Source organism: Mauremys mutica, chromosome 1 (assembly GCF_020497125.1).
Source record: "Mauremys mutica isolate MM-2020 ecotype Southern chromosome 1, ASM2049712v1, whole genome shotgun sequence".
NCBI classification, from domain to species: Eukaryota; Metazoa; Chordata; order Testudines; family Geoemydidae; genus Mauremys; species Mauremys mutica.
This window is the reverse complement of record NC_059072.1, coordinates 265825032-265851611: the sequence shown is the minus strand read 5'-3', so window position 1 is coordinate 265851611 and position 26580 is coordinate 265825032. Positions and strand designations below refer to the sequence as shown.

At 40.1% G+C, this 26580-nt stretch overlaps 1 protein-coding gene across 1 annotated transcript in view; it reads right to left on the bottom strand.

Annotated features, from left to right (window-relative positions):
• The window catches only part of DOCK9 (dedicator of cytokinesis 9), a 309382-nt gene that overhangs the window by 146562 nt on the left and 136240 nt on the right, over nt 1-26580 (bottom strand). Inside the window, exons 8-15 of the mRNA XM_045009174.1 lie at nt 24266-24440; nt 22935-23002; nt 8435-8509; nt 8209-8349; nt 7583-7786; nt 7315-7437; nt 1495-1577; nt 887-1009 (exon numbers count right to left, since the gene is read on the bottom strand). Of these exons, the coding sequence (XP_044865109.1) occupies nt 887-1009; nt 1495-1577; nt 7315-7437; nt 7583-7786; nt 8209-8349; nt 8435-8509; nt 22935-23002; nt 24266-24440 (992 nt within the window). The remainder of the gene's footprint in view (nt 1-886; nt 1010-1494; nt 1578-7314; nt 7438-7582; nt 7787-8208; nt 8350-8434; nt 8510-22934; nt 23003-24265; nt 24441-26580) is intronic.

Here is a 26580-nt window from a genome sequence, read left to right as displayed (position 1 = left end):
CCCCTGGAATAGTGGTTGAAACATGAAGGGACATATGAATCTTTAGCACATCTGGCACATAAATATCTTGCGACGCCAGCTACAACAGTGCTATGGCCTGGTCTACACTAGGGTGGGGGGTCGAACTAAGGTACGCGACTTCAGCTACACGAATAGCGTAGCTGAAGTCGAACTACCTTAGTTCGAACTTCTTACCTGTCCAGATGCCGCGGGATTGAAGTCCGCGGCTCCCCTGTCGACTCCGCCACCGCCGTTCGCGGTGGTGGAGTTCCGGAGTCGACGGGAGCGCGTTCGGAGTTCGAACTATCGCGTCTAGATTAGACGCGATAGTTCAAACTCCGAGAAGTCGAACGCTACCCGTCGACCCGGCCGTAAGTATGGACGTACCCTATGAGAACATCTGTTCTCACTTTCAGGTGACATTGTAAACAAGAAGTAGGCAGCATAATCTCCTGCAAACGAAAACAAACTTCTTTGTCTGAGTGATTGGCTGAACAAGAAGTAGGACTCAGTGGACTTGTACATAATTCTACGTTTGTAAGTTCAATTTTCACGATAAAGAGATTGCACTACAGTACTTGTATTAGGTGAATTGAAAAATACTATTTTTGTTTTTTTACAGTGCAAATACTTGTAATCAAATAATAAATATAAGCTGAGCACCATACACTTTGTATTCTGTGTTGTAATTAAAATCAATATATTTTAAAATATAGAAAACATCCAAAAATATTTAAATAAATGGTATTCTATTATTATTTAAATGTGATAAATGGTATTCTATTATTATTTAATCGCTTGACAGCCCTAATTTAAATGTATCATAAGAAAGGAACAATGATGAAAGATATTAAACTTTTGTAATATTAAGAAATTATATACTCACTTCCTGAAATCTGCTAGCAACTTAAGCATGTCTTCATTTGAGAGTTTATTACTGTCTTGTCTGTAGAGAGCAGAAAATCTTGCATTTTTGTCCAGGGTTCCTGATGCATCTTTAAACAATGTCCTGAAAGTCAAATTCTCTCTTTAAATTTTGGTAACAAGAGGATACGGTAAAGAAACTATTTAGACTGTATCACATTCTATTAAGAATTTAATATTCTTAAAATTGTACCCAGGTGAGTTTCACCATATTCGCAGCTAATATTTTAACAAACAGAACAAGGACAATTTACTTTTTAGAAAAGCAAGAAAAAAAATGTCAGTGAAAAAAAGTTGGTAGAATTAAATTATTCATATGGTTAGGTGTTACAATCATCTATAATACCTGTCCCACCAAAAAACAGAAATTTAAGTCTCGTTTGCCAAAAATCTATGACTGGGATATGACAGAGATTAGAAAGGGCCATACTGAAATAACCAAGAAAGAACGGATCCCACAAATAGGAAGCTGAATTTTGACAAATGAGACTTACACTGCTATTTTGTAGGAAACTGTGTTAAATAATCAGCTAAAATAATATAGTGAGTGACAAGAATTGCATCCCTTACCTAGCTGCCCAGGCAAATGGCATTCTATATTGTCCTAGTCTCTGACATGCCTGCTTAGCATTCTTCAACACTTTCTGTGCAACCTGCAAATGATAATATATATTATATACATATATATATATGAAGTTTAAAGTTCCTAAAATACAATGTACTCAATAAGATGAGGAGTTGAAGGTGCATAAAAAAATTAACAAGTCTATGCTCAGACCAAGTAAAAAACAATTCTTAAAAGATTTTAACTTTTATCAGTATTACTAAATTCATGAGAAGTGGTAACAAAGAATTAAACAAAACACAAATTATTTAATAGTTCCTTAAGGTATTAGCAGGACCTGCCATTCTCTGTGATTCCACCAGTGAAAAAGACCTAATCTGCTGACTCTTTGAAGGCACCTGTTTCATTCTGTAAGAAAACACTACCACTTCCGGCCCACTTGATCTTTGCCTTCTCTCTCCATCCATCGTACTGACTGCATCTCTGTAGTACCTTTAATAGTGCCTTCTACTGGATACGCTACAGAGATGCAATCAAAGGTCTAGATGAGGAAGGCAGAGTACAAGTTGGCCTGTAGTTCACTTCAGACTGGAGAAGAGGTCTTGGGGCTATGCATCTCTCCCTTCCACCTCTTACTTACAGAGAGCAAATGCTTCTTCTCTCTGCTCTCTCACTGTTAAAATACTCTGCAGTATGTTTTGTCTGATTCTGTAGCAAGGAAACGTATTTTGTGATTTGGATACCTTTTTTCTTTTAGAGCTATATTGTTGACATCTTTGCAGTATCTGCCATAGAGAGGAAGGAGTTTTTTGTTATTGTTTGTTAATTTGTACTTGTCCAAATATTTATAGTCATCACTAGACTGCAAGAAAATGACAAGTGAAACAGAATGAAATAGAATTTTATGCAAAGCAGAAATGGGCCTTAAGACCCCACCAAATTCTATAAGGCCTTGAGTGTAACATACTAAATGAGGGCATATTGACTAGATAGATATGCACTGGAGAGCCCCAGGTTTCATATGTTTATGTCCCTACACATAAAAAGTTAACAGAAGGTTAGATTTGCAAAGTCAAGCACCCAAAAGTTAGATGGTGACAGCAGACAACAGATAGACTGCCTGTGCAATTTAATTTGGCCTTTTTTTCCTTAAATAGAAGTCTCACCTATCATTACATATGAAGTCTGTGGAAGAACCAGGAACAGAACCCAACTCTACTGCATCCCAGTCCAGTTTCTTTTAGAAACCCTCACTGCTGTATTTATTTTCCATTCTATATGTTGAAAAATATTATAATTTATATTATAGTAGTCTCTAGGAATCTTGGGCATGGACCAGAACCACATTGTGCTAAACATTATAAAAACAATTAAAAAGGAAGAAAAAAAACTGCCCCTGCCCCTGAGAGTGTATAAGACAAGAGGCAACAGATGGAAAGAGACAGATCAAAGGGAAAGTACAAGGAAACAATAAGAAAATATTGGTCAGCATGACAGGCAGTGTTCTCACCACACCAGCAGACAAGTTTTTTGAAGGCCTCAAGGCAAAGTAGAATTTTAAGGAGGGTTTTGAAGGAGGATAATGAATTAGGTTTGTGTATGTTTACAGGGAACAAATCTCACGCCTGCGGGGCAGTGTTGAAAAAAGCACAAAGGTGTTTGTTTGAAAATGTATCAACTGGGTGATTGAGATGTCGGTTTCCTTTCCCCTTCCTGCCCCCTTTCCCTCCCTTCCCATTCATTTACTTTTGTCTTTTGTTCTGTTCTCTCCTTAATTTGGGAGGAAAAAAGTCAGTAAAATATAAAATTTTTAAAAGTGAGTGATGGCAGCTGACTTCATGGGCCTGTTGGAGGCAGGAGTCAACCTTTTGAAAGAGAGGTAAGAGGTAAGGTGGGGATAGGCCAGGAAGGGCCTTGAAAGTGAAGACAAGTTGCTTATATTTGATATAGCAGAGAAGAGGGAACCAGTGAAGGGGCACATCAACAGGGCTGATGTGGTCAAAGCTATGGACTTGGAAAATTCGCTTTTACGCAGTAGTCTGAATGGTTATGAGTGGGACAAGATTGCATTTGTCAAGGCCAAAAATAAGGATATTGAAGTATTCAAGATATGAGATGATGAGAGCTTGGACGAGAGTGTGGATGGTCACACAAGGCTGTATCTTAGGCTATGTCTACACAACACACCACTTTTGGTGACGTGTACTGTATATGTAGCTATACATGTCAGTGAAAAGCTTCAGCTGCTACCCACTTGCCTTTTACTGTGGCAAGGAGCCTTTTCCCCACTGCCTCCACCTGCCATCCTTTCCTCGATGCTGGAGTCTTTCCTTGAGCAGAGAAGGGCTGCAAAAGGGAGCTAACAGCCTTTTCCCACTGCCCCTGCAGCTGGAGCTTTTCCCTGCTGCCTCCCTCACCCTAGCCAGAGCCTTTTCCTGTAGCATAGGAGGGCTCTAGCAGCAGGGAACTAGCAGAGTCTTTCCCTTTTAGCAGGGAATGACTCCAGAGGCAGAGAGTTGCCAAGCCCTTTCCCACGGTGGAGGAAGAGCTCCAGCAGAGGAGAGCTGCCAGAGCCTTTCTCCTCTGAATCCCCACTGCAGTGACTTTCCCCACTGCTGGAGTCTTACCATGTGGCGGGGAAGGGCTCTAGCACAGGGGAGGTGCCAGAGTCTTCCCGCTTCCGCCAAAGTCCTTACCTGCAGCAAGGAAGGGCTCCAGCAACAGGGGGAGGTTCAGGAAAAATCCCATAAACTGGTGGGCATTCTAACATCTGAGGCTCCATCTAGAATAGCGCCGCCAATAAATAAGGCTATTTTAGAACCTACTAAGGTCCTTGGGCACAGTGGTTCTCAACTGGGGATACATAAAAGTCTTCCAGAGGGTTCATCAATTTAGATATTTGCCTAGTCTCCCCCCCCCCTTTTTTTTTTTTTTTAACAAAAGGCTACATATAAACCACTAGTGATGTCAGTACAAACAAATGTGCAGCTAAGGAGTCAGATGGGTCATCTTCATGGAAGCTGAAGTTACTGAGGAGGGATGTGGGCAATTCTGATGAGTGGAGAGAAAGTGAGCCAGGAGCTGAAATCAGAAAGGAAGGCTGATGGGGAGGTGTTGGATGGATGGTAGATGACAGCATCGAGGAGATGAGAGTCAGATGCAGTGCTGTTCAAAAGAGGAGAAACAGCAGGGAGGGGAGATGGAGGGTGGGAAGCAGCAGGAACAGGAGAGGAAAAGCCCAACATTGCTACAGCAGTCTGGATCCAAGGCAGGGAGTGAGAGAAAAGGCGAGGCCTCCATAAGAGAGGCAGCATCAGATGAAGGGAACTGAGTCTCTGTGAAAGCCAGGAGTTGGAGGAAGCGATATATGAAGATGTCTTGGATGATTAGACTTTTTAGAGATGGAGTGGGTGAATGAATGAGGAAGGGATCCTGTAAAATAAATAGCATGAGACCACATAATTCAAGCTTGTATTATTATGAACACACACAGGGAGCAAGGTGAAATAAAAGTTGAACAGGTAACTTTAATTATGAAATTTCCTAATTTCTGAGTGTTTGACTTGGAACCATAGCTTTCTTTTAACTGAGTTTTGAGAGTGCAATTTCCTAGATTATTTGTTTGTTTAATGAAGACAACAAATCCTATCACATGGCCCCCACATGGGTCATCAGCAAGGCTGGAATCCAGTACCTTTAGATGTGTAGCAGACCTCTACCACTTGAACTAAAATAGTAGCTGGTAGCAGTAGTAGGCTGCTATCTTCTGTGGATCAGCAACTAGAGAGGGTTACAACATACACTTTGCCAGTGGATTATAAAGCTATTTGCTAGACAGCAAAGGAATGTTGACTGACGCATCTTGAGTTCTAGTGGTTACACACACATCAGTCAAGCAAATAGATTGGCAATATTCATTGTGACAGGCAGTGTGCCTTGGATAAGACTTGCATACCTCATATTAGAGAAAACTCTTTTCCCAGCTCTGCCACCATGACCTTATGCAACTTCTCAGTTACCCCATCCGTAAATATGGACAATTACATTTGTATCTTAGGAGACTGGCAAACATGAGGCTTTCATCAATAATAAGTCTATGCACTTCACAACCCTTTACACTAGTTGGGAAGAACTGAGACAAGAACTAATGATTTTGCTCCAGGCCAACACACCTTCTCCTAGGCCAAAGAGTCTGCTGGTTCTGTTTTCCCTGTCAGAAGCACTAAACTCTGTGGGGCATGGATGCATGCTCAATGAAGCTGATGTGTAGGAAGGTCTGTGAGAGACGGAAAAATTGATTTTGTTTAATTTTGCTGAAAAAATTTAACCTGGGGCAGAGAGCAAGAATAGAAAAATTTCAGCCCAAACAGTTAAACTTAGATAGTGTTACATAAGCAACTGAAAATGGGGTTATAATGAAACACATGGTAGGCAACCCTAACAAGTGTTGCTACCAGTTCCATCTATAATAAAGGACAACATGATTTTGCTCTAGTGCTGGGTACCAAATCAAGAGAAAGAATACTGCAGGCCAAATTAAGTCTACTCACGGCCAAGGGCCTTGTAAATAAAGGCCACCAAAAATAAGTGTGATTTTTTTGTTTAAGTCTTTCTTTGACTATTAGTCAGAATATGTTTTAGAAATTATTTTGAAGAATTATTTATTTTTATTATTTTGGGGAAGTTCTATAGCCTGTGTTATACAGAAGGTCAGACTAGATAATTGCAATGGTACATTTTCTTGACTTGGAATCTATGAATTAATGGCTTCCTAGATTGTAAAGCTGCCTGTTACTAGTGACAAAGATTAAAATGCTGCTTACAAAACACAGATAATTTAGTTTGATATATGGTAAGATGGACTGAAACATATAATGCTCATTAAGATGAATGCAAGAATCTTTATATTAACTGGTAACAGGGATCATCATTTTTCTGTTGAATACTATACTCTGAAGCTTCCCTCTTCCCTGTTATATTTTGCACTGTGGAAAATAGGAAAAAATAGTTCAACAGTAGCTGACTGGAGCTGTAACAGATATGTTTATGTCTTGCAACCTTCGGGCCTGTGACAAAGTACCAGACATTTTTTAGTTACTGCAGTTGAAACTCTTGTTTTATTACTTCAATTTCAGTTGCTATTGCTCGTCAGAAAAGACAAATAGCAAAAATAGCTTCCTAAATGGTGCATTTCAGAAGACAAACGTGAATGCATACTATTGTCTGCATAAGGGAATCTAATTGGACAAAAAATGTTTAACATGTAAATATATAGAGGATTTAAGCCAGTATGATGATTCTAAAATGGAATAACCGAAAAATCTAAGTAAGTCACGAAGCAGCAAAGAATTTGAGTAGGTATACAAAAAGTTAAACATAGGGGAACAGATTTGTTCATGTGTATGTAAAAACACATTTAGGCTTGTGAAACCCTGGAGTTTTCCTATACTTCTGAAAGTCTGTCCCATCCTATATATTCTAAATGCTCAAAAAATATCAAACTTTTAGTTTTGAAGTTGTATGACTATTATTTTGTAAAATCTCTTTAATGACCATGTAAAAGACTATAAAAAGCTCTGTATACAAACAAATTTTTACAGTATACAAGCTAATCTTAACATTTTAAAAGCAATATGAACAAATTTATCTATGACACTTTAATTAAAGCCATCAGACAGCTAAATAAGAAACTGTGCCATACAAAATTAATCTAAAAGTTTTGGCTATCCAAAACATGGAACCCAACTTTTTGAGTTTTTTAGTGATAACACCAGAGTAATTTTGTCTAAGCATTTTATCAACACAATTTTTAAAAGATACAGTACCTTAGAAGAATCTGAACTTTTCATATATGGCTCAGCACAGTGCGTAACACTTCCCTGCAGTACTTTTTCTATTCTTGCCACAAGAAATATATCAGGATGTGGACATGTAACTGATAATATTACCTAAAAAAAATATATATATACACAGATATTATATATTTTCAGTTTCCTTTTTTTAAATCTACACCCAGTGGAAAAGCTATTTGAAATGTGTCAGATAACCCACTGTTCTTGTTCTGAATCAGAACTTTATATTGTTTCTCCTTACCTGTTTAGGATATTGCAAGATAGACTCATGGATAATATCTTGAGTCCTGTGTAAGTAATCACCATTAGCATTCATCAGTTGCTGTGTTGCATTAGATATCATGTGCCTCACCGAGACGTGGTTCAAGTCAACATGGAAATCTGCTGAAATCTTCCGATTGTTTTTAATATCAAACAATGACAATGTGACAAAAAAAGGTTCTACCTAGACATTAAAAAGTGTGAAAAAGGTTATCACCAGCATCCCCAAAAGATTATCTGCAAATACAGATGTGTATTGACATACAAATGCAAAGGAAATATGTCTACTGTACTGCTGTACATTAGTTACAAAGACGAGCCACCATTCTTTGACTATTATATCCATGATATAAAATACAGTGAAGAAATAAAACACTTTCATTAACAGCACGAAAGAAGCAGCTACAAAAGCTTTACAAAGGATTCATGCTTTCTTTTTCATTTTAATGGATCAATCAGCAGCAAAAAAAAAAAACCCACAACCTTCTTCCTAACAGTATCTGAGATTTATTGGTCTGAAGTGCATTGTCAACTAATGCCAATATTAAGAGGTTAACTAATATATATCTGATACATAAAGGCAAAATATTTACATAAAGAATTTACATTTGTTGTTGGTCCTTCTTCATTTTCAGCGACACAGCTTTGCAGATTGAAAGATAAGTCATTACACTTCACTAGAATCCTTTTCCCAAATTTCTCTTCAAATGGCTTCACTTCTGGTTCAATACCCGAAAAGTCAAGTTTCTTTAAAAGGAAACAAAAATGAAAACTGTTGATATGTTGTACCTTGTACAACAAGAAACACATTTATTATTTTAAAATGTCAAACCTGTGCATCTGGATCCAAGACAAAAAGTTTAACTCTGCTTTCACTTTTGAATTTCATTTCTGCATCTCTGGAACTCTGCCAAAAATAAGAAAGTCACATTTTTATATTTATAATTTAAACATTATGATCAAATAAAAGTTGTCTTAAAAGTTGTTAATATTCTACAATTTTGGTTGTAACCTATTTAGTTTTAATCCATGGGTTTTTTCCCCCATTAAATTGAGCTTTAAAGTTTACCCATATCTGCTTTAAGCATTATATAGTAAAGTGTGAACTTGTGGCCACTTATGGTCCTCCAGCCCTCCTACTACAGAACAATACATAGGTCACAAACAAAGACGCTTTGTATAATTTTATGCCTTGTATAAGTTTTGACAACAATTATTGGTGCTATGTAGCTCTCATATACTGTAGTACCAGTACTTTTCATTCTTAAATCACTGTAACAAAGGTGCTTTACACAAACAAAAATTATCTTTGCATGTAGGTTAAAGTTCAGAACTATACTAAGTCCACTAGATCACTCAGGAAGCCACAGGTTAACTATGTTAGGAATCACAATCATAGCAAATTCCTTAACCTCCAACTGCCAAAGAAGTGGTTTTCCTGTGGGTGGCAGGAAAAATAAGAACACCTATGGATGACTCTGTATAGCTGAGTACTGACATCACTCCTTTGAGTGTCTCATCACTTGTATGGGATTTATGGATTCCTACTCATCATCCCCAAAACTATAGCAAGTCAGAATAAAATATCATGTGACAAAAAAATGATAAATATAGTTTACCTTCATTGTAAGAGAGTTCATTTAAATAGATATTTTACCATTTTTTAAAGTCAGTTGGCAAACATGCACCTCAGGTAGTAGGCAAGTGGCTGCATATAGCAGCCAAATTACCTTTGCAGTACAGCTAGTACTTTAGAATTGTAGCCATCCGAAAAGGGACATGTAATTTTAATCCAGGTCTACCTTTTTTTTAAAACAAGTACAGACTACATTTTAAGAGAGGTTGTTTTGGGCATCACATCTCAACCTCCTATTCATGACTACACAGACTACCTCCACTCCCACCTGCAATCCCATTATATCACTTTGACAACTATAACTGTTGCTTAAATAAATTTTGCATATAATTTTATATTGTGGTAGCCTCCAAAAGACTGGGGCCTCATTATGCTAAGCACTATACAAACACAGAAAAATTACAATCTCTACCCCAAAGAGTTTATAACCTTAAAAAGAGACAGATGTCATAACTAAGGCTATGATTTTGTCATGGAGGTCACGGAAGTCACAGAATCTGTGACTTCCAGAGGCCTCCGTGACATTTTCACTTCAGACCCAGGGTGGTGGCGCATGAGCTGTCAGCTGGTGGGTCCCCCCTACAACTCCCAGCTGCTACAGGCGGCGGGAACCCCCTCCCCATCAGCTGATGCCCCACCACTGAGGAGACCCCACAGCCCCCAGATGCTACTATGGAAAGCAGACACCCCCACACATACAGCCTCAGGCATTATGGGGACCCTGCAGCTCCCAGATGTCCCTGTGGGTGGCAGGGGGACCCTGCAGCTCCCAGCCGCCACAGGCAGGCGCCACAGCTCCAAGCTGCTATCAGCTGCAGGGAGGACCCCACTCTCTCAGCCACTGTGGGTGGGGGGAACCCTGGACCCTCCTCCCTCCCCATTTTGTCACAGTTATTTTTTAATAAAAGTCAGGGACAGGTCACAGTCTTCCATGCATTTTTGGTTATTGCCTGTGACCTGTCCCTGACTTTTACTAAAAATAACCATGACAAAATCTTTGTCTCACCATCTGTTATGATTAAGGCTATCAAGGGTGTCTCAACAGGGAATGGGAAAGATAGGGTAACAAAAATTCAGTGTGCACAATTCTTAGCCAATCAGTAGCCATAATCATAAAATTCGTCACCTGTCTAGCCCTTGTCAGATTAAGTTAAAACTGTGAAGGGTTTTTAAAGTTATGATAAAACTTTTGTGTCCGATGCACTGGAAGGGCAGGAGCCAATTCAGAGAACCAAAGAGGAGGGTGATCTAGTCAGAGAGATGTCTACCGAACAAACATTTTGGATGGACTTAAGGAGTCAAAACTGTAGCCACTGAGGCCAAAGAAAGATACTGCAGTAGTTAAGGCTTGACATGATCATGGCTTGGACAAAACTTTTGGCTGAGAAAGCAGAGAGGAAAAGTCAAATCACTGAAACATTGCACAAGAACAAAAGGTACAACTTAGATACAACCTGGATATGGGATCAAGGAGTCAAAAATGAAGCCATGGCTCCCTCCTCTCTATTGTTTCCAACACTTTCAAGGCCCATCATGACCGAACCCCTCCCTCCCTATCATTTCTTACACTGTATTGAAAGATCAGTTCCTGCCTCCATCACCCATTTGTTGCATTTTCAAACAAGCACCTTTATGTGTTCTTCTATGCTGCCCACCCACCCAAGAAAAGTTCCCCATAAACATCTCCAAAAGTAACCCATTATCCTCCTTCATAACATTTCTTTAAAAAAATGGTTGCCTACCTCTCCTAAGATGTTGCTCATGTTCATTCCATTCTAGGTGTGTGTGCTCGCCACATATATTGTTGCCAGAAGTTTTTCCCCCAGTGTATCTGTAGGGTTGGCTATTGCGCTTCTGGAATGGCACGTGTATGCGCCAGTATAAGGAGCGCCCCCCCTACCCCTTTAACTTCCTTCTTGCCGCTGAGGATGCCTGCGCCCTTGTGGAATTAGCTGTTATCGGTGGAAGTGAAACCTTCGCCTGTTCGTAGCAGGCATGAAGGCTGACGGTGATCCAGGAAGAAATTCTCTAGGATGATATTATGATCACTTTCATCCTGTCAGCCAACACCATGAAAAGCTGAGCTGACCTACGCAGGGGCTTGGTTTGCTCAAGGTAGAAGGCCAAGGCCTGTCTGACACTGAGAGTATGCAGGCACCTCTCCTCGTTCAAGTTTTGCTGTTTTGGAAAGAACACTGGCAGGAAGATATCTTGGTTGACATGGAAGTGCAACACCACCTTTGGTCTGAAGACCAGTGGCGCAGCTGGATCTTGTCCTTGTAGAAGACCATGTAAAGGGTTCTGAGGCTAGAGCCGTGATCTCGGAGATCCGTCTTGCCAAGGTGATCACTACAAGGGAGGCGACCTTCCACGATACGTGTAGAAGTGAGCAGGATGTCAAGGGCTCAAAAGGGGAGCTGCTGAGCTAGAAAGGACTACATTGAGGTCCCAATGGGGGGACTGGGTCCCGGATGTGTGGAAAGAGTCTTTCCAGGCCCTTGAAGAATCTGATTGTCAGATGAAGCAGGTATTCCAGGATGGATTGCAAAGATGACTGTGCTGAGAGATTCAGACACCCAGCAAGTGAAGCGCTTCCACTTAGCCAGGTAAGTAGCTCTAGTGCAGTGTTTTCTGCTTTCCAAAATAACCTGGTGGACTTGTCTGGAGAAAGCCAGTTCCTCAAGGCTTAAACATGCATCATTCATGCTATCAGGTGCAGACAGGCGAGATTCTTATACTGGCGTGCCATTCGAGAGGGCACTATGGCTGGCCCTACGGATATCACTGGGGAAAAAAGTTCTGGCACCAGTACATGTGGTGAGCACACACACCTAACATGGAATGGACATGAACAAGTGCTTAAAGAACTTTTCTTTGTCGGGATACCTAAAAAAAACCCTGGTAACAGCTAAAATGCTGTTTCTGAGACCACACTGTTTCACTGATGACTATGCTGACTAATATTGTCTCATTATTTCCTTGCACTCCCTTGTTTGTATGTATCCATTTGTTGCCTCTTGCCTTATACTTATCTTGTAAGTTCTTTGGGGTACGGGCTGTTTTTTTATCATGTGTTTGTACAGAGCCTAGCACAATGGGCTCCTGGTCCATGACTGAGGCTGAGGTACTACAATAATACAAACAACAGCACTTTTATAGACTTACGTGAAATGGAGGATTCTGGTGCATTCCCTACTGATAGACAAAGGGAAGATAGGGAAGAGCTTTGGGGGAAAGATCAAGAACTCAGTTCTGAGAATGTTATGTTTCAGTAGATAGTTTGACATTCAACGGAGATATCAAAGACAGTCCACAATGTTATAGTTGATGAAGGGAGACAGGTCCAGAATAGACAAGTAGATTTGAGAGTCCATCATAAAGCTGGAGGTCAAAACCATGTTTGCAAATGAGATTACCCACATTAGAGGGAGTAGAGGAAAAGGAGCTAAGGATGGAGCCCAAGGAATCCACACCAAAAGAGGAAGAGGAAATGATGACCCAAAAAATCAGATTCTGAAGGAGTTATCCAAGAGGTAGGAGGGAAACAAGAAGAGGATGGAGTCAACAAAACCCCCAGGCATGAAACAATTTCAAGTGGAGGAGCATGGCCAACTGTGTCAAAGGCAGCCAAATAGGCCAAGAAGGGTGGATTGACTTAAATCAAACCAATTTAAATCACAAACTTTAACCATGATTTAAATAAGCAAGCAGAAACCTTGATTTAAATAATCAAATTTAATCATGCTTTGCATTTGTACTTTTTAGTTATTTTCTTGGCTCTCATTGATTGGTAATGATTAAAACACGTTAGTTTACAACTAAAATATAGTCTTACATTTGGTGCTTTTATTTCCTACTAACCAGGAGGATACAATATATCTATACCCATTTATTTAAGCAACTATATACATTATTTACATTTACTCATTCTTAATTTTCACTTTATTTTATTATGTTGGAAAATGATGAATGACGCATTTCTTATTTACTATATTATTATTAATTTTTTACTTGTGATTTCTGCCAAGCTTTTCGGATGGAAATGCAAATTCAATTAAAAATGCACAAAAACAGCATTTCTATTTTTTTTTATTAAATAAAAGCTACCTTAAATGTGCTGGATACATGAGAAAAAAGTTTATAGGAAAGTATCAGAGGGGTAGCCGTGTTAGTCTGGTTCTGTAGAAGCAGCAAAGAATCCTGTGGCACCTTATAGACTAACAGACATTTTGCAGCATGAGCTTTCGTGGATGCATCCGAAGAAGTGGGTATTCACCCACGAAAGCTCATGCTGCAAAACGTCTGTTAGTCTATAAGGTGCCACAGGATTCTTTGCTGCTTTTATAGGAAAGTTTATCAAAACATGTTTTGCATTGAAAACAAACTGATTTATTAAACAGAGGAAGTATTATCGGTAGTTAATTAACGGAACTGGTTGTTTGTGGTCACCATGTCCTTCAAAATTCTAGATCTGGTAGATTTCAACCGTTCACACCTAGTTTGTATTGATAGATTGCAAAAGGAAAGCAAGCTTACCTACTATTTCAACTCCAAATTGGTTTATTAACTTTGAATGAACTAGTCATTGAAGTGAACTACTGGAATAAACTGAAATGAAGAACACAGTCTTTTTGCATCTGCAGAAGAGGCTACTGCTGTCAAAAGCTGGTTTAACAGTTTGACTTTCTTTAAACCTTGGCAAACATATACTGTTTAATATTTTTATATTTAAAACATTTTAATAGATTATAAGAAGTTTAGGCCTTAACATAAACTGTTAATTTTCAATTTAGTTTTAAACAGTTGTTTTTTAAATGCATTTAATTTAAAAAAAATAATCGATTTTTATCCACCCTGAGGCCAGTGAAGATGAGGATGGAGTTACCGGCACTGAAATTTGGCCAGAAAGTGTTCATTACAAACCTAGACAAAACCTTCTTATTCCTTTCTGGGGATGAAAGGGAGGGAGGGGGGGAAGAAAAGAAAAGAAAAGGTGACAGTATCTACTTTGGCTCTCTTTTATCCCTCTTTGTTCTGTTTTTCTCAGTTGGAATGCAGGGAACAGACAGTTCCATGAGAACAGCCACCTCTCTGCAGACCACCAGCAAATGTTTTGTAGACCATAGCTTGGGAACCTCTTTTCGATTCCCACTTTAACAGTCTCCTGTGGTAAAAATCTTGAAAAAAATAATCAGAAGAAAACAGACTAATCCTATTTATCTTCCTCTACTTCATGCTCTTAACACTCAGGGAAAGGCTGTACAAACAAACTAAACTGTTAGGCAGAACCCTTCCACATATAAAATAATATTGCCTTTTTTTTGTTTTCTTTCTATAGAAAAGAAAAAATAAGGGGTCGGGAAAATCAGAGAAACATTTTTAAAAGAAATGCAGAAAACAAGGAAGGCGTATCAGGTAGAGAAAAAAATGAAAAAAGGGGAAGAGAAACATACTGAGCAGAAATTAGAATGGTGGTGCTTTCATTGGCAATCCATATATTTTGCCCACTGGGAGGAATAACATATAACACCAGAATTAGCAATAAGCCACAAAAGTATATATTTTGGGAAGAAGTCCAATGGTTGGGGCATTAGTTTGGGACTTGGGAGACCTGAGTTCTATTTCCTGCTCTGTCACAAACCTTCCACTGTGGCTCTCAGTAAATTATTTAGCCTCTGTGCCTCAGTTTTCCCATCTGTAAAATGGGATGAGTACTTAAATTAGTATTGAATAGTGATTTAAGCTTTTAAATTCTATTTATGACCAGGGGGAATTAACTCTAAAAGGTATGCTGACGTCTAGATAGGTACAGTCCAGAAGTTCTAATGTACAAGTGTTGAAGCACACAACCTCTGTTACAAAAATATGGTAAGCCTAACATTTTCAAGTTTATGCAGCTTGGCACACAACTCCAAGAGACTCGTATTTGCATTTCACAATATTGTACATTATCGTTATTTTTGTATCAAAACTCAATCTTCCTGTCCATCACATCCTGTTTAGCAATATTTCAATTACAAAGAAAAAGACAGTGACAGGAAGCAGGAGACTTGGTGCTATACTATTCTTATTTGGGTCCAAAAATCAGCTAAAGAAAGCCCAAGTGTTTTACATGACACCCCTTGATGTCTTCCTTTAGAGGAATGGTAGAGAGATCAACATCTCAGATACACTGGCAGCAGAGGGACACCACTATATAACTTGATACAGATGGAGAACAGACGACAAGGGCCCCCAGAGGAGCTGACTACACAGAAGTAATCCAGTCAAAACACAGTGAGTGCACTAACAAAACGGTACAAAATTATTTTGTATCTATTTCTCAGTAGGAAAAATCTATATGCTAGAAAGAAAATATTAGAGCAAGTTTTACAGGGTATCATTTAAGTAGCAAGAAAGAACTACACTAGGACAGAATGAGTGAGATATTTTCTGGAAAAAATATTTTGAGAGAAACAACGCAAAGTAGATTGGATGCATGGAATAACAAACCATCACTGCCCAAAGAAATAGTAAAAACAACATACCAGAAAAAAACCTAAAACAAATATATAGACTAAGAAGTCAAAACAACTCCCATCAAAAGTTCATGGAAACAGGAAGTAGCATTTTCAGCTTTAGTAAAACTAAAATTAGCTTTAGTAAGCAGGTGCAAAACAGATTTCAATAAAAGCAAAATCCCAAAGTCATCTACCGAGTTAAACATTCTTCTTTAAGATTTTATATTCTAAAGAAAGAAAAAATATTTATTGTACCATCAAAAGGTCAAGTTTTATATTCATTTTCTAAATTGTCTTCCATAGACTAACAAACTTAGTTCCTTTGATTCTATAGAACTATGTAAAGGAAAATTCTGTATTTAAAATTTGATTGCAAATGATAATACAATTTCATTTTCAGTATATTAAGAAAATACAACTGAACTAGTGTCAAACCAAACAATTATAGATTTATTTTCTACTACTATTGGCCATGCTTTACAGACTTTGTATATATAAAGTAACTTTCTGCAAAATCTGTAAATTGATTCTCAGCTTACTCTACAAAAGTGATGCAGAGAAATGAAGGCAGCAAGACTGGTTCTGAGTACTATCCTGCTAATTTATTCTGACTGAATTAAGAAATGTAGTCTCCAATATCACTAGAGTGTTTTAGTAACATCAGTTTTTTTTTGTAAAGTGGGTACTAATAAAGCTAACACTGATGAATTTACTACCTAATTCCCACACAAAAATGCTATTGATTTATAATGAATTCATTCTCTAATTAACACTATTCCCTTACATTTTAGAACATGTAACGCAAATAGGGAAGGCTCAAAGTTGAGGCTCATCAGAGCATTGTCCAGGTTAAGATGTCAATTGTTGGCATCTCTAACATGGTATGGTCATCTGCTTCAAATGCCTACCAACTTCCCTGTAAGAATCATCTTCAACTCTGACCCAATGAAAGCAAGATGAAAAGACATGCCTGCCACCCCCAGTCAGTCACCTGTCCCTCACAGGTATCCTACTCTGTAACGCATCAGATTTGGGTCTGTCCAGACCATCATGGAGGAACATAACATGTTCAGTGGCCTCTACACTGTCCAACTGATAGCATGAGAAATAATCGATTACCAGCCTTATATAAACTACATGCACAGCACTGGGTTAACTGGCTTTAGCATAAATATGCTTCAGATCTTATTTGAATGTATTAAAATGTTAGAGAGAGAAATGTGCCTGCATATAAATCTTAAGCCAGGATCTATTTTGCTTCCACAAGCAGAAAATGAAGGCACTCAATAGCGCCTACTGCCCTGAGAGCTGCTAAATTTTGAGAGCCCCTGGGCTATCTGGCTGCTTCCATCAGCTCTGTAGTACTGGGAAGTCATAATTTACCTTTACTGACTTCTAAATTTTTTTTTTTTTTTAGAAGTAAAACAACTTTATAGTTCAGCTATTTAAGCATATCAGTATACACTATTTTATTTATACACTTAAATGCATAAAACTTTTATACAAAAAAGTGCTTACCCGGTTATGCTATTAGCAAATTAACGTCTATCACCACACTATACTTTAGAACAGAGGCGGGCAAACTTTTTGGCCTGAGGGCTGCATCCGGTTTTGGAAATTGTATGGAGGGCTGGTTAGGGGAGGGGGTCGTGGCCTGGCCCCCACCCTCTATGCAACCTCCCCCCCGGGACTCCTGCCCCATCCAACCCTCCCAGTTCCCTGATGCCCCCCCCCGGACCCCTACCCCATCCACACACACACCCCGTTCCCTGTCCCCTGACAGCCACTGGAACCCCTGCCCCTGACTGCCCCCACCGCCCCATCCAATCCCCCCTTCCTTCCTGACTGCCCCCCTGGGACCCCTGCCCATCCAACCACTCCTTCTCCCTGTCCCCTGACTGCCCCCAGGACCCTTTCCCTGACTGCCCCCCGCCACCCCATCCAACCCCCCTTCTTTCCTGACTGCCCCCCTGGATCCCTGCCCCCATTCAACCCTCCTGTTCCCCGCCCTCTGACTGCTCCGACCCCATCCTCACCCCTGCTCCCTGACCACCACCTCGAACTCCCCTGCCCTCTACTCAACCCCCCCATTCCCTGCCCCCTTACCACACTGCCTGGAGCACTGGTGACTGGCGGCAGTACAGCCACGCCACCTGGCTGGAGCCAGCCATACCGTCACCACCGCGCAGCACAAAGCACCGAGTCAGGCCGGGCTCTGCAGCTGTGCTGCCCCAGGAGCTCACAGCCCTGCTGCCCAGAGCATTGCACCGGCGGCGGGGCAAGCTGAGGCTGCGTGGGGAGGGGAAACAGCAGGGGTGGGGCCAGGGCTAGCCTCCCGAGCCAGGAGCTCAGGGGCCAGGCAGGAGGGTCCCATGGGATGTAGTGTGCCCACCTCTGCTTTAGAAGATTCTCCCACACACTTATTTCACTACCCTACAGAGTTTTGAACTCTTCAGAGACAAGAGACTTGTGGAGTTAGGAACTTCACAAGATGGTAAGCGCTAAGGGAGGCAGCCTCCATGACAGATAAAAAGAGTTATGAGTAACAGCAGTATCTAATGAATATTGTTTAATTTTTCTAAATCAGCTTATACTAGAGATGCCAACATCTGCAAATGAAGAAATTTTCAAGTGAGTTTCTAACTCAGCTCAACTACGGACCTGCAACTGTGCCTCCATAGGCTTGGCCAGCTGGTCAATTGGCTGGTCAAATAATGTCAACTGACTGGTCAACTAACCACCTATTTGATTAAGGTCAAATCCTATCATATATTCCAGAAAGAATGCCCTGAAACAGGTGGCGGCCTATCTTTTTGATTGAATCATGGTGCCATCTGTTAGCAGACCTACTGAAATGTCTTGATCACTCACTTTACTACATGATAATGCTATCTGTTGGGAAAGCTGAATATCTTAACTGACTGGAATCTTCTAGAACAAATGTATGTATTTGTGTATGTATATCTTTATTTGCATATCATGCCATCAATATACCTGGCAGTTTACAAAGCACATTAAACAAGTTAAAAGACAGGGTCTCTGCCCCAAAAAGTTTACAGTCTAAACTGACTAAACAAACATACAGAAATTAACTCAGAAGGGAATGCAGTTCAGTCATTAAACCTCCGCCACCCCCATTAAAGAGAAAAGGGAAAGAGACATTAACCTTCTTGAGGAGTTGGCCTGCTGCCTACCTAGCATAAGTGCAATTAAAAATGACTTTTTTTTTTACAGCGCTATGTGTGTGTTTTATTTAATTTTTCTTTTCTTTTGTTCAATCTTGAATAATGTTCACATTTAAATGCTAATCTAACATTGTTTAAAATGGTAATAACTATTCTTTCATGTTTTATAACTTCATTTCACTGTGTTTTACATTTTTCTAAGTTGAAATAACTCAGTTGTTTTTTGTAATTAGGCACAAGTATTGTTATAAAAATTGAGGCCTAGTAGGCCTATTTTAATTGTTAGCTTAACTGGTGAAAAGTGGATAAAGATTCATGAATTGTTACAATGATCTGATATAAAACTGTTTAAGAAAAAATGTGAGAAGACAGAAAGCCTGACTTAATTTAAACAGTAAGGATCTACTGATACCACTCAAGGACTGTGTTAACATTATGACTGGTAAACAAGAGGAGCAGAAATCAATGAACCAAAGTTGGTGTGTTGGAAATTAGACCTAACTGTGGCCAAAAAAAAAAAAAAAGAGAGAGAGACTTTAGGGAGGAGAAAAAAAATGTTTACTATCTCGTGACTGTGGAAAAAAACAGTAGCTGTGACACCAGACCTTGATACTCCAGTGGGGAAGCTTGACTTTTATTACTGCACCAGTGAGGAACCCAGCTTGATACATGTGAGATCCTGCTCTCTTTTGCCATCCCACATGTGCTTTCTGTCCCTGCCTTCCCCATCTTACTCCTGTCCTCCACTGCTTGGCTTTTCACTTGATCTTGAACTGTACTGCGTGGCACCAGCACAATGAGACGAGACTGCCTAAACAGCTCTGCTCAGCCTAAAAAGGACCAGTAAACGAGAGGGACCTGACTAGACTAATCACATGATGTCACTGACCTGGGACGTGAGCTGGGGTCTAGAGAAACAGCTGTCATGGCCAACCTGCCAGCCCAAAGCATCTGTCCATGTCTGACCAACCATCCTATATGCTGAGAATATCAACAAAAGGTGTATTTCCCTCATATTTACTATCCTATCTTTTCTCTCCCTACTGTGTCTGTTTTATCTAAATCAGGAAAGTGATTATCATTCCCAACTCGGGTCTGGGAAAGCTAATCAGCATGTCAGAGCTAAATACAAGGTGGAACAGATTGTTAAACATAAAGGGTTAACACATGTTTCAAGAAACCGTTCAAGGTGAAGTGGAAAGTTAACACCTCTGCAGTCATAGGCTAAAGGTGGGTTAGTGGTTATAGATTGTCATAATGAGCCATAAATCCAGTGTCTTTATTGAGTCCATGATTTTTACTGCTTCAAAAAGAACCTGACACAGAACTAACGTGGAGATCTAGAAGAATTCTTTCACCAACTCTGCCTCAACGAATTCTCTCATAACAAAGATGATACCACCACAACTCCCGCATCCCCACTGACAATCAGAAGGAAAAAGAATCATCGGACTGCACATCCCACAGTGGACAAAACCACATACTTGATCATTACATTGATTGCTTCAGGAAAAAAATTGTCTGAAATTCTTAAACATCCATGACAATCTCTCTAACATTGAGAGGACTGATATACATTCGCTGAAATCCAACCACCCGATAATGATTACATCAGCAGACAAAGTGGGTGCCATTGTGGTCCTCAGCCGTGATGACTACATCAACAAGGCCAACTGACAAACTCTCCAACACCACCTCAAAACTCAAAGACGACACCACATCTCAGAATTTAAGACTAAACTCAAATCCTTCCTGAAACAACCCCAAGAGAAACTGTGCAACTTCATCCCCCATGAAACCACCCCTACGACCTTCTACATACTTCCCAATACACACAGATAAAGGAACCCAGGCAGATCCATCAGATCTAACAATGGCATTCTTACTGATGGAATGTTGGGACACCTAGAAGTCATACTCAAACCACTCATCACACAAAGGACCAGTTTCCTCCAGAACACAACCGACTTCCTCCAGAAACTCCACAGCATTAATAACCTCCCTCAGAATACCGTACTTGCCACCATGAATGTCAATGACCTCCCTACACACTAACACCCCTCATAACAGCATCGCATCCCACCTCAAATATCCACAAGACCATGGAAAACCACAAAATTATCCACCCCAAACATATTGCGAAATTCAGCCATTTCTCCTCACCCTAACAACTTTACCTTCAACAACAAACACTTTGTCCAAAGCATGGGAACAAACGTGGGTACTAGTATGGCTCCCCAATATGCCAGCCTCTTGATGGGTGATCTCAAGGAAGAATTTCTGGACAAATGCACCACAAAACCAATCATATACCTGAGATACAGTGATAAAATTTTTGTCCTCTGTACAGACGACCTAAACTCCTTCACAGACTTCCAACACAACTTTAACCACCACCATGCATCCATCAAACTCTCTCTAGAACACTCCCACGCTAGCACCAACTTCCGGGACACCATGATCAGCTTCAACAATGGAGCGCTACAGACAACTATATACAAGTAACTCCGGGATCACCACACCTAATATCACAGATCCAGTAACCACCCCAAACTTACCAAGCAATTTGCCTGTCCACAACCAGGCACTCCGATGATATAAAATATGCTCTGAGGAGAAGATCCAGCATATACACCTTAACATATTTAAAACCCTCTTCACCCAACAAGGACACTCCCCCAGAGAAGTGAATTACATCATGGAATGGGCCACACAAATACCCCAAGAGAACCTCCAACCACACATCACTGGTTCTCATCTTCCACCACACAGGGTTTCATTAAACAATTACAATCCATACTCGATGGGGATCACATTCTAAAGAAAATATTTCCTGACCCCCCTCTTCTGGCCTTCAAATTACCTCTCAACCTCTCCAAGCTCATCATCAGAAGCAAGCTCCCCATAGTCCAGGACCCACCAACTCAAAGAGGCACCAGACCCTGCCATAATCACATGCAAAACCTGCAGACATATCTCCACTGCTATGATGATCATTAACACCCCCAACAGTCCTTTCAAGATCCATGCATCCTACACATGCCTCACATGTAGTGTACCTCTTCCAATGCATCAAATGACCCAATAGCTACAATGTGGGTGAAACCAATCACTACTCTCTCAAATGAACTCACACAGAAAAATGATAAAAAACTCCATATCACCAATGGGGCAAACATTTCCACAAAACAATCACTCCATATCTGACCTCTCAGTCCTCATCTTCAAAGGAAATCTGCACAACACCTTCAAAAGATGAGCCTGGGAGCTTATGTTCATAACTTTATAGGCACTAAAAATCATGGACTCAATAAAGACACTAGACTTATGGCTTATTATAACAATCTCTAATCCACTAACCCTCCTTCATCTTGCAATTTCAGAGGTGCTAACTGCCTCTTACAACATGTTAGCTTCTTATGCTAAACAATCTGTATTGTATTTTAGCTGTAATCTTGTATTTTAGTTGTCTCTCCTTCACCAACAGAAGTCAGTCCAATAAAAGATATTACCTCACCTACCACACCTTTCTCCAATAGTCAATCAATTTCAGTTTCAAAGCTCTTTTCGTGATTTTGATTCCTTTCCTTTTGTGTTTCAAAACAATAAATTTCTAACCTCTGGCATTAATTTTATAGTGGGTTTGCCATGGTATTAAGAAGGTTGAGATCTCTGTATACCAAACCTAAGCCTTGTTTAATGATGTTTAATGTGGGACAGTGACTGGTCACGTTAACACCTTTAACTCACTGGGCCCATATACTTCATCCAAATTAACACAATAGTATCTATCTAAAGCTTAGGCTACTGGAGACAAAGTCTCACTTTTTTTTTATTAAATAAGTGCTTTAAAATATTTGACCATTTTTCACATTATTTGACAATATCTGACCAGTCAACTGACCAATTATTTCTGGACCAAAAGCCCAACCTTGTGCCTCCATAATTATTAAAATGAGATTCACTTATTTCATTCCAATCACCGATAGGAGCTTTAAAGGAATACACTACCTTGGAAATTTCAGGAAAGTAGCTATCTATACTGGATAATGAGCTTTCCATTTTGCTTTGTTCATCATCTGCAATTACAAAACAGAAAATTTTAAAATTAAACAGACATTAACAACTTCAGGAAAATACTTTATTTCCAACAACTACATTATGACTGTAATTACTACTTCATCAACAATAATAAATGTTGATATCAACAAAAATAAAGAGCAGACAACTGTGTGCCATTGCCCACTTTCTCATTTTGATTCAGTGACTTCTGTGGTCTTTCCTGTTTGTTAGAGGGTGTAAAGCAATTGTTGCAATTCCATAAATGAGTAGTTTGTATCTTCTTTTCCCACATGGACACCAAATCCTTTACCTAACAATACACACAGGGTTCAAGCCTGATTAAAAGAAGGGCTTGTGTACATGGGAAAGTCATACCAGTGTAGCTTTTTTTTTTCCAGCAGAAACTGTTTGTGTTCACAGATAAGTTGTCTTATATGTTTATCTTGTTACCTAAATCATAAAAGTCAGACCGCTTTCCAATTGACTTAACTATTTTGGAGAGAGATATATCAACGTAAGGTCCATGAGGAGGCACTGTCATCCTGATATAATTACACCAATTCATTTAGTCCTCCCATTGCTATCCCATACTGCACCAGTTCATACCTGAAGCAATCTGTCTAGTTACTTGCACACACTCCACTGTCTCTGGGTCAACTGGGCTGGGTGTTCCCTCTCCCATGGGCTTAAATGCTGCCTGAAGTGGTCCAAAAAATTCTATTTGTGACTCACATTCATTGCAAATGTATCATCACAACTACACTCAGGCCTCCATGCATAAATGGCATTGTCTACTGAGAACCAACTGAATTATATGATATAGCAGGTTTAAACTCCCGTGATCCCTTCTAAGTACCACATTCTTCTGAAAATTAGCAAGAATGCATAGAGCCTAGCAATAGCCCTTGGTACCTTGGGTTACCCACACAGACCGTAATGCACTTAGATACAGGGCTGTGCTGCGTGGATACAATACGTTATAAGTGCAGTAGCTTAATCAAGTTCATGCACAGCAGTGCATTATTGATTTAGTTATACCGTTTTAAATAAATCAGTATAAACTATACTGGTGCAACTTTCTCATGTAAACAAGGCTGAAATGGCAAAACTCATTAATTTCACGAGAGCAGGATAATGCCCATGATCTACAGTATTACAGGAAGCGGAAATGATGAAGGCCCTAGCTGCCAAGCATGACAAATCCTTACTTTAGGATTTTACCTACATCGATGTTGCCCAAATAAATTTATTATACAGCCACTAATAACAATATTACTTACCTTCATGAGATTCTCCATTTCTTTTTTCTTGCATTGCAGCTTCAAAGTTTAGTTGGAGAATTTTGTTTAAAGTAGTTATCCATTCCTCCATTTCCAGTTCACAGTCTGCAGCTAGAAGATAACTACTCTTGTCTTGCATCTTGAGTTCAAAAGCAAAACGTTTCACTTTGTTGTTCTACAATAAAATAAAAAGACCTTTCCTTATTAGCCAAGTTTTTCCACCTCCCCATTTCTATAAACCAGGGCAGGAAACAGTCTTGCATAATGTTTTCTGGGGTTCATCTACGATAAAAAAATATATATACTGCAACACAAGTGTAATTTTAAAAAAAAAAATTGCTTCCTTTTTTCTGCTGCTTCATCTTTGTAAAGATTTTTATAGTGTAGTGACAGTCTAAACCACTGGTGAGCAACCTGCAGCCCACAAGGGTAATCCGCTGGCAGGCCGCTAGACAGTTTGTTTACATTTGTACGGCTGCCCGCAGCTCCCAGTAGCCATGGTTTGCCGTTCCCGGCCAATGGGAGCTGTGTAAGTAGCGTGGGCGGCAGGGACATGTTGGCCACCGCTTCCCACAGCTCCCACTGGCCGGGAATGGTGAACCGCGGCCACTGGGAGCTGCGGGCAGCTGTGCAAATGTAAACAAACTGTCTGGTGGCCTGCCAGTGGATTACCCTGTCAGGCCGCATGCAGCTTGCGGGCAGCAGGTTGCCCATCACTGATCTAAACACTGAAAGCAACTTAATTTACCTAGGCTTTTGTTTCCTACCATCACCCTATTGGCGATTTCAAACTAAAAGCAAATGCAATGTGCAAATAGGTAGCACTAAAAATCTCAGTCTACAGGTATTTATTTAAATTGTGTGAATGTCTTCAGTAATAAAATTCTTATAGTAAAAGTTCCCACCTGTATGAATGTCTTTAGATCAAAGTTCAGAAGCATGAAACCACCTCGCTAACATTTTAGGTATGAGAGCCCTTGACACACTGGCAAGTAAAGACCAAGAGGAGTGATCTGTTACAGTCGTAAGTCAACTTTTTTAATGCCCTCTTTTGGCTGTACTTTTCCATAAGCAATTTGTTAGGGAATTAGTCTTGCTTCCTCACTTCCCCAATCAACGCAGCCACCTGTTCTGTAATTATAATCAAGACTTCATATACTCCATGGCCAGCTTCACCTGCATTCTGCAAAAACAGCCTAGGATTCTCTGGTGCAGCCAATTGGAAATACTGTGGTTGCTTAATTTTAATTAATTCATTAAATGTAAATTTTTAAACATGACTAAGTAAAACAATTACTACAATAGCCTTGTTTTTATTTTTATATTAAATTCAGTGTCCCCACATTTTCAATATATGCCACAGATCTTTATTCTTATCACATAAAGTTCTTAGAAAGAGAAGCTAGAGGTTTTGGCAGCAGAAAAAGTAAGGAGAGGTCATGTTATTCACTTTACAAGGTAAGCGATCTCTCCTCCTTCTTTAAGCAGTGTCCCTATGGGTGGCCCACTTCAGAATGTGTGTGCGCCCGTGCACTCTTGATCGAAGAATTTTGTCAGCAATGTCCACAGGTCCACCTAGGTCCTAGATATCCTTTTTCTCTGGGGAGCTGATAAGAGGTGTCCCATGGGGAAGGAGATGGGGGAAGGGGCCATGAGGAGGAACTGTATTGCTCAGCCCAATCTGACAGTGTCTAAGATCCAGCTGTTGGAGATAATCAAGTCCCAAGCATTGTAAAAGCAGGCCAGGCTATCCTCAAAGGGGTGGGGGAACAACTGGGTGGAGTAACGACTGGACCAATGCTCTGGACAAAGGAGTCAAAATGGTGCTTGCCCTGTGCCAAGGGAGGGCATGTGGAGTCCTCAGCTTCAGCCCAACTGTTTCCTCTTGTGGGATATATCCCTCTTCCAAGGGTACACTCCCAAGGACCTCAAGGTAGCCCTGGAAATCTTGAAGGAATGCAAAGTGTCATTCTTGTCCAAGAACAAGACTCGGCTATCAAAGGGCAAGTCCTCAATGAATTACTGGCCATCCAGAATGATCCCAGATGTTTTGCAACCAGGAAGTCCTCCTCACAGTTACCGCCACGGCCACAAACCTAGCTGAGGTGTCCACAACACCCAGGGCAGAATGCAAGGACATTTTGGCCATCAAGCAGCCTTCTTCAATGAACTCCTGGAACTTCTCAAGTCAGGTCTTGGGCAACTGTCCTAGAATTGAGCCATACTGACCAATTAAGGAAATCATACTTGACCAGCAAAACCTGTTGATTTGCGATCATCATCTGTAAGGACAATGAGGTATAGATCTTCCTGCC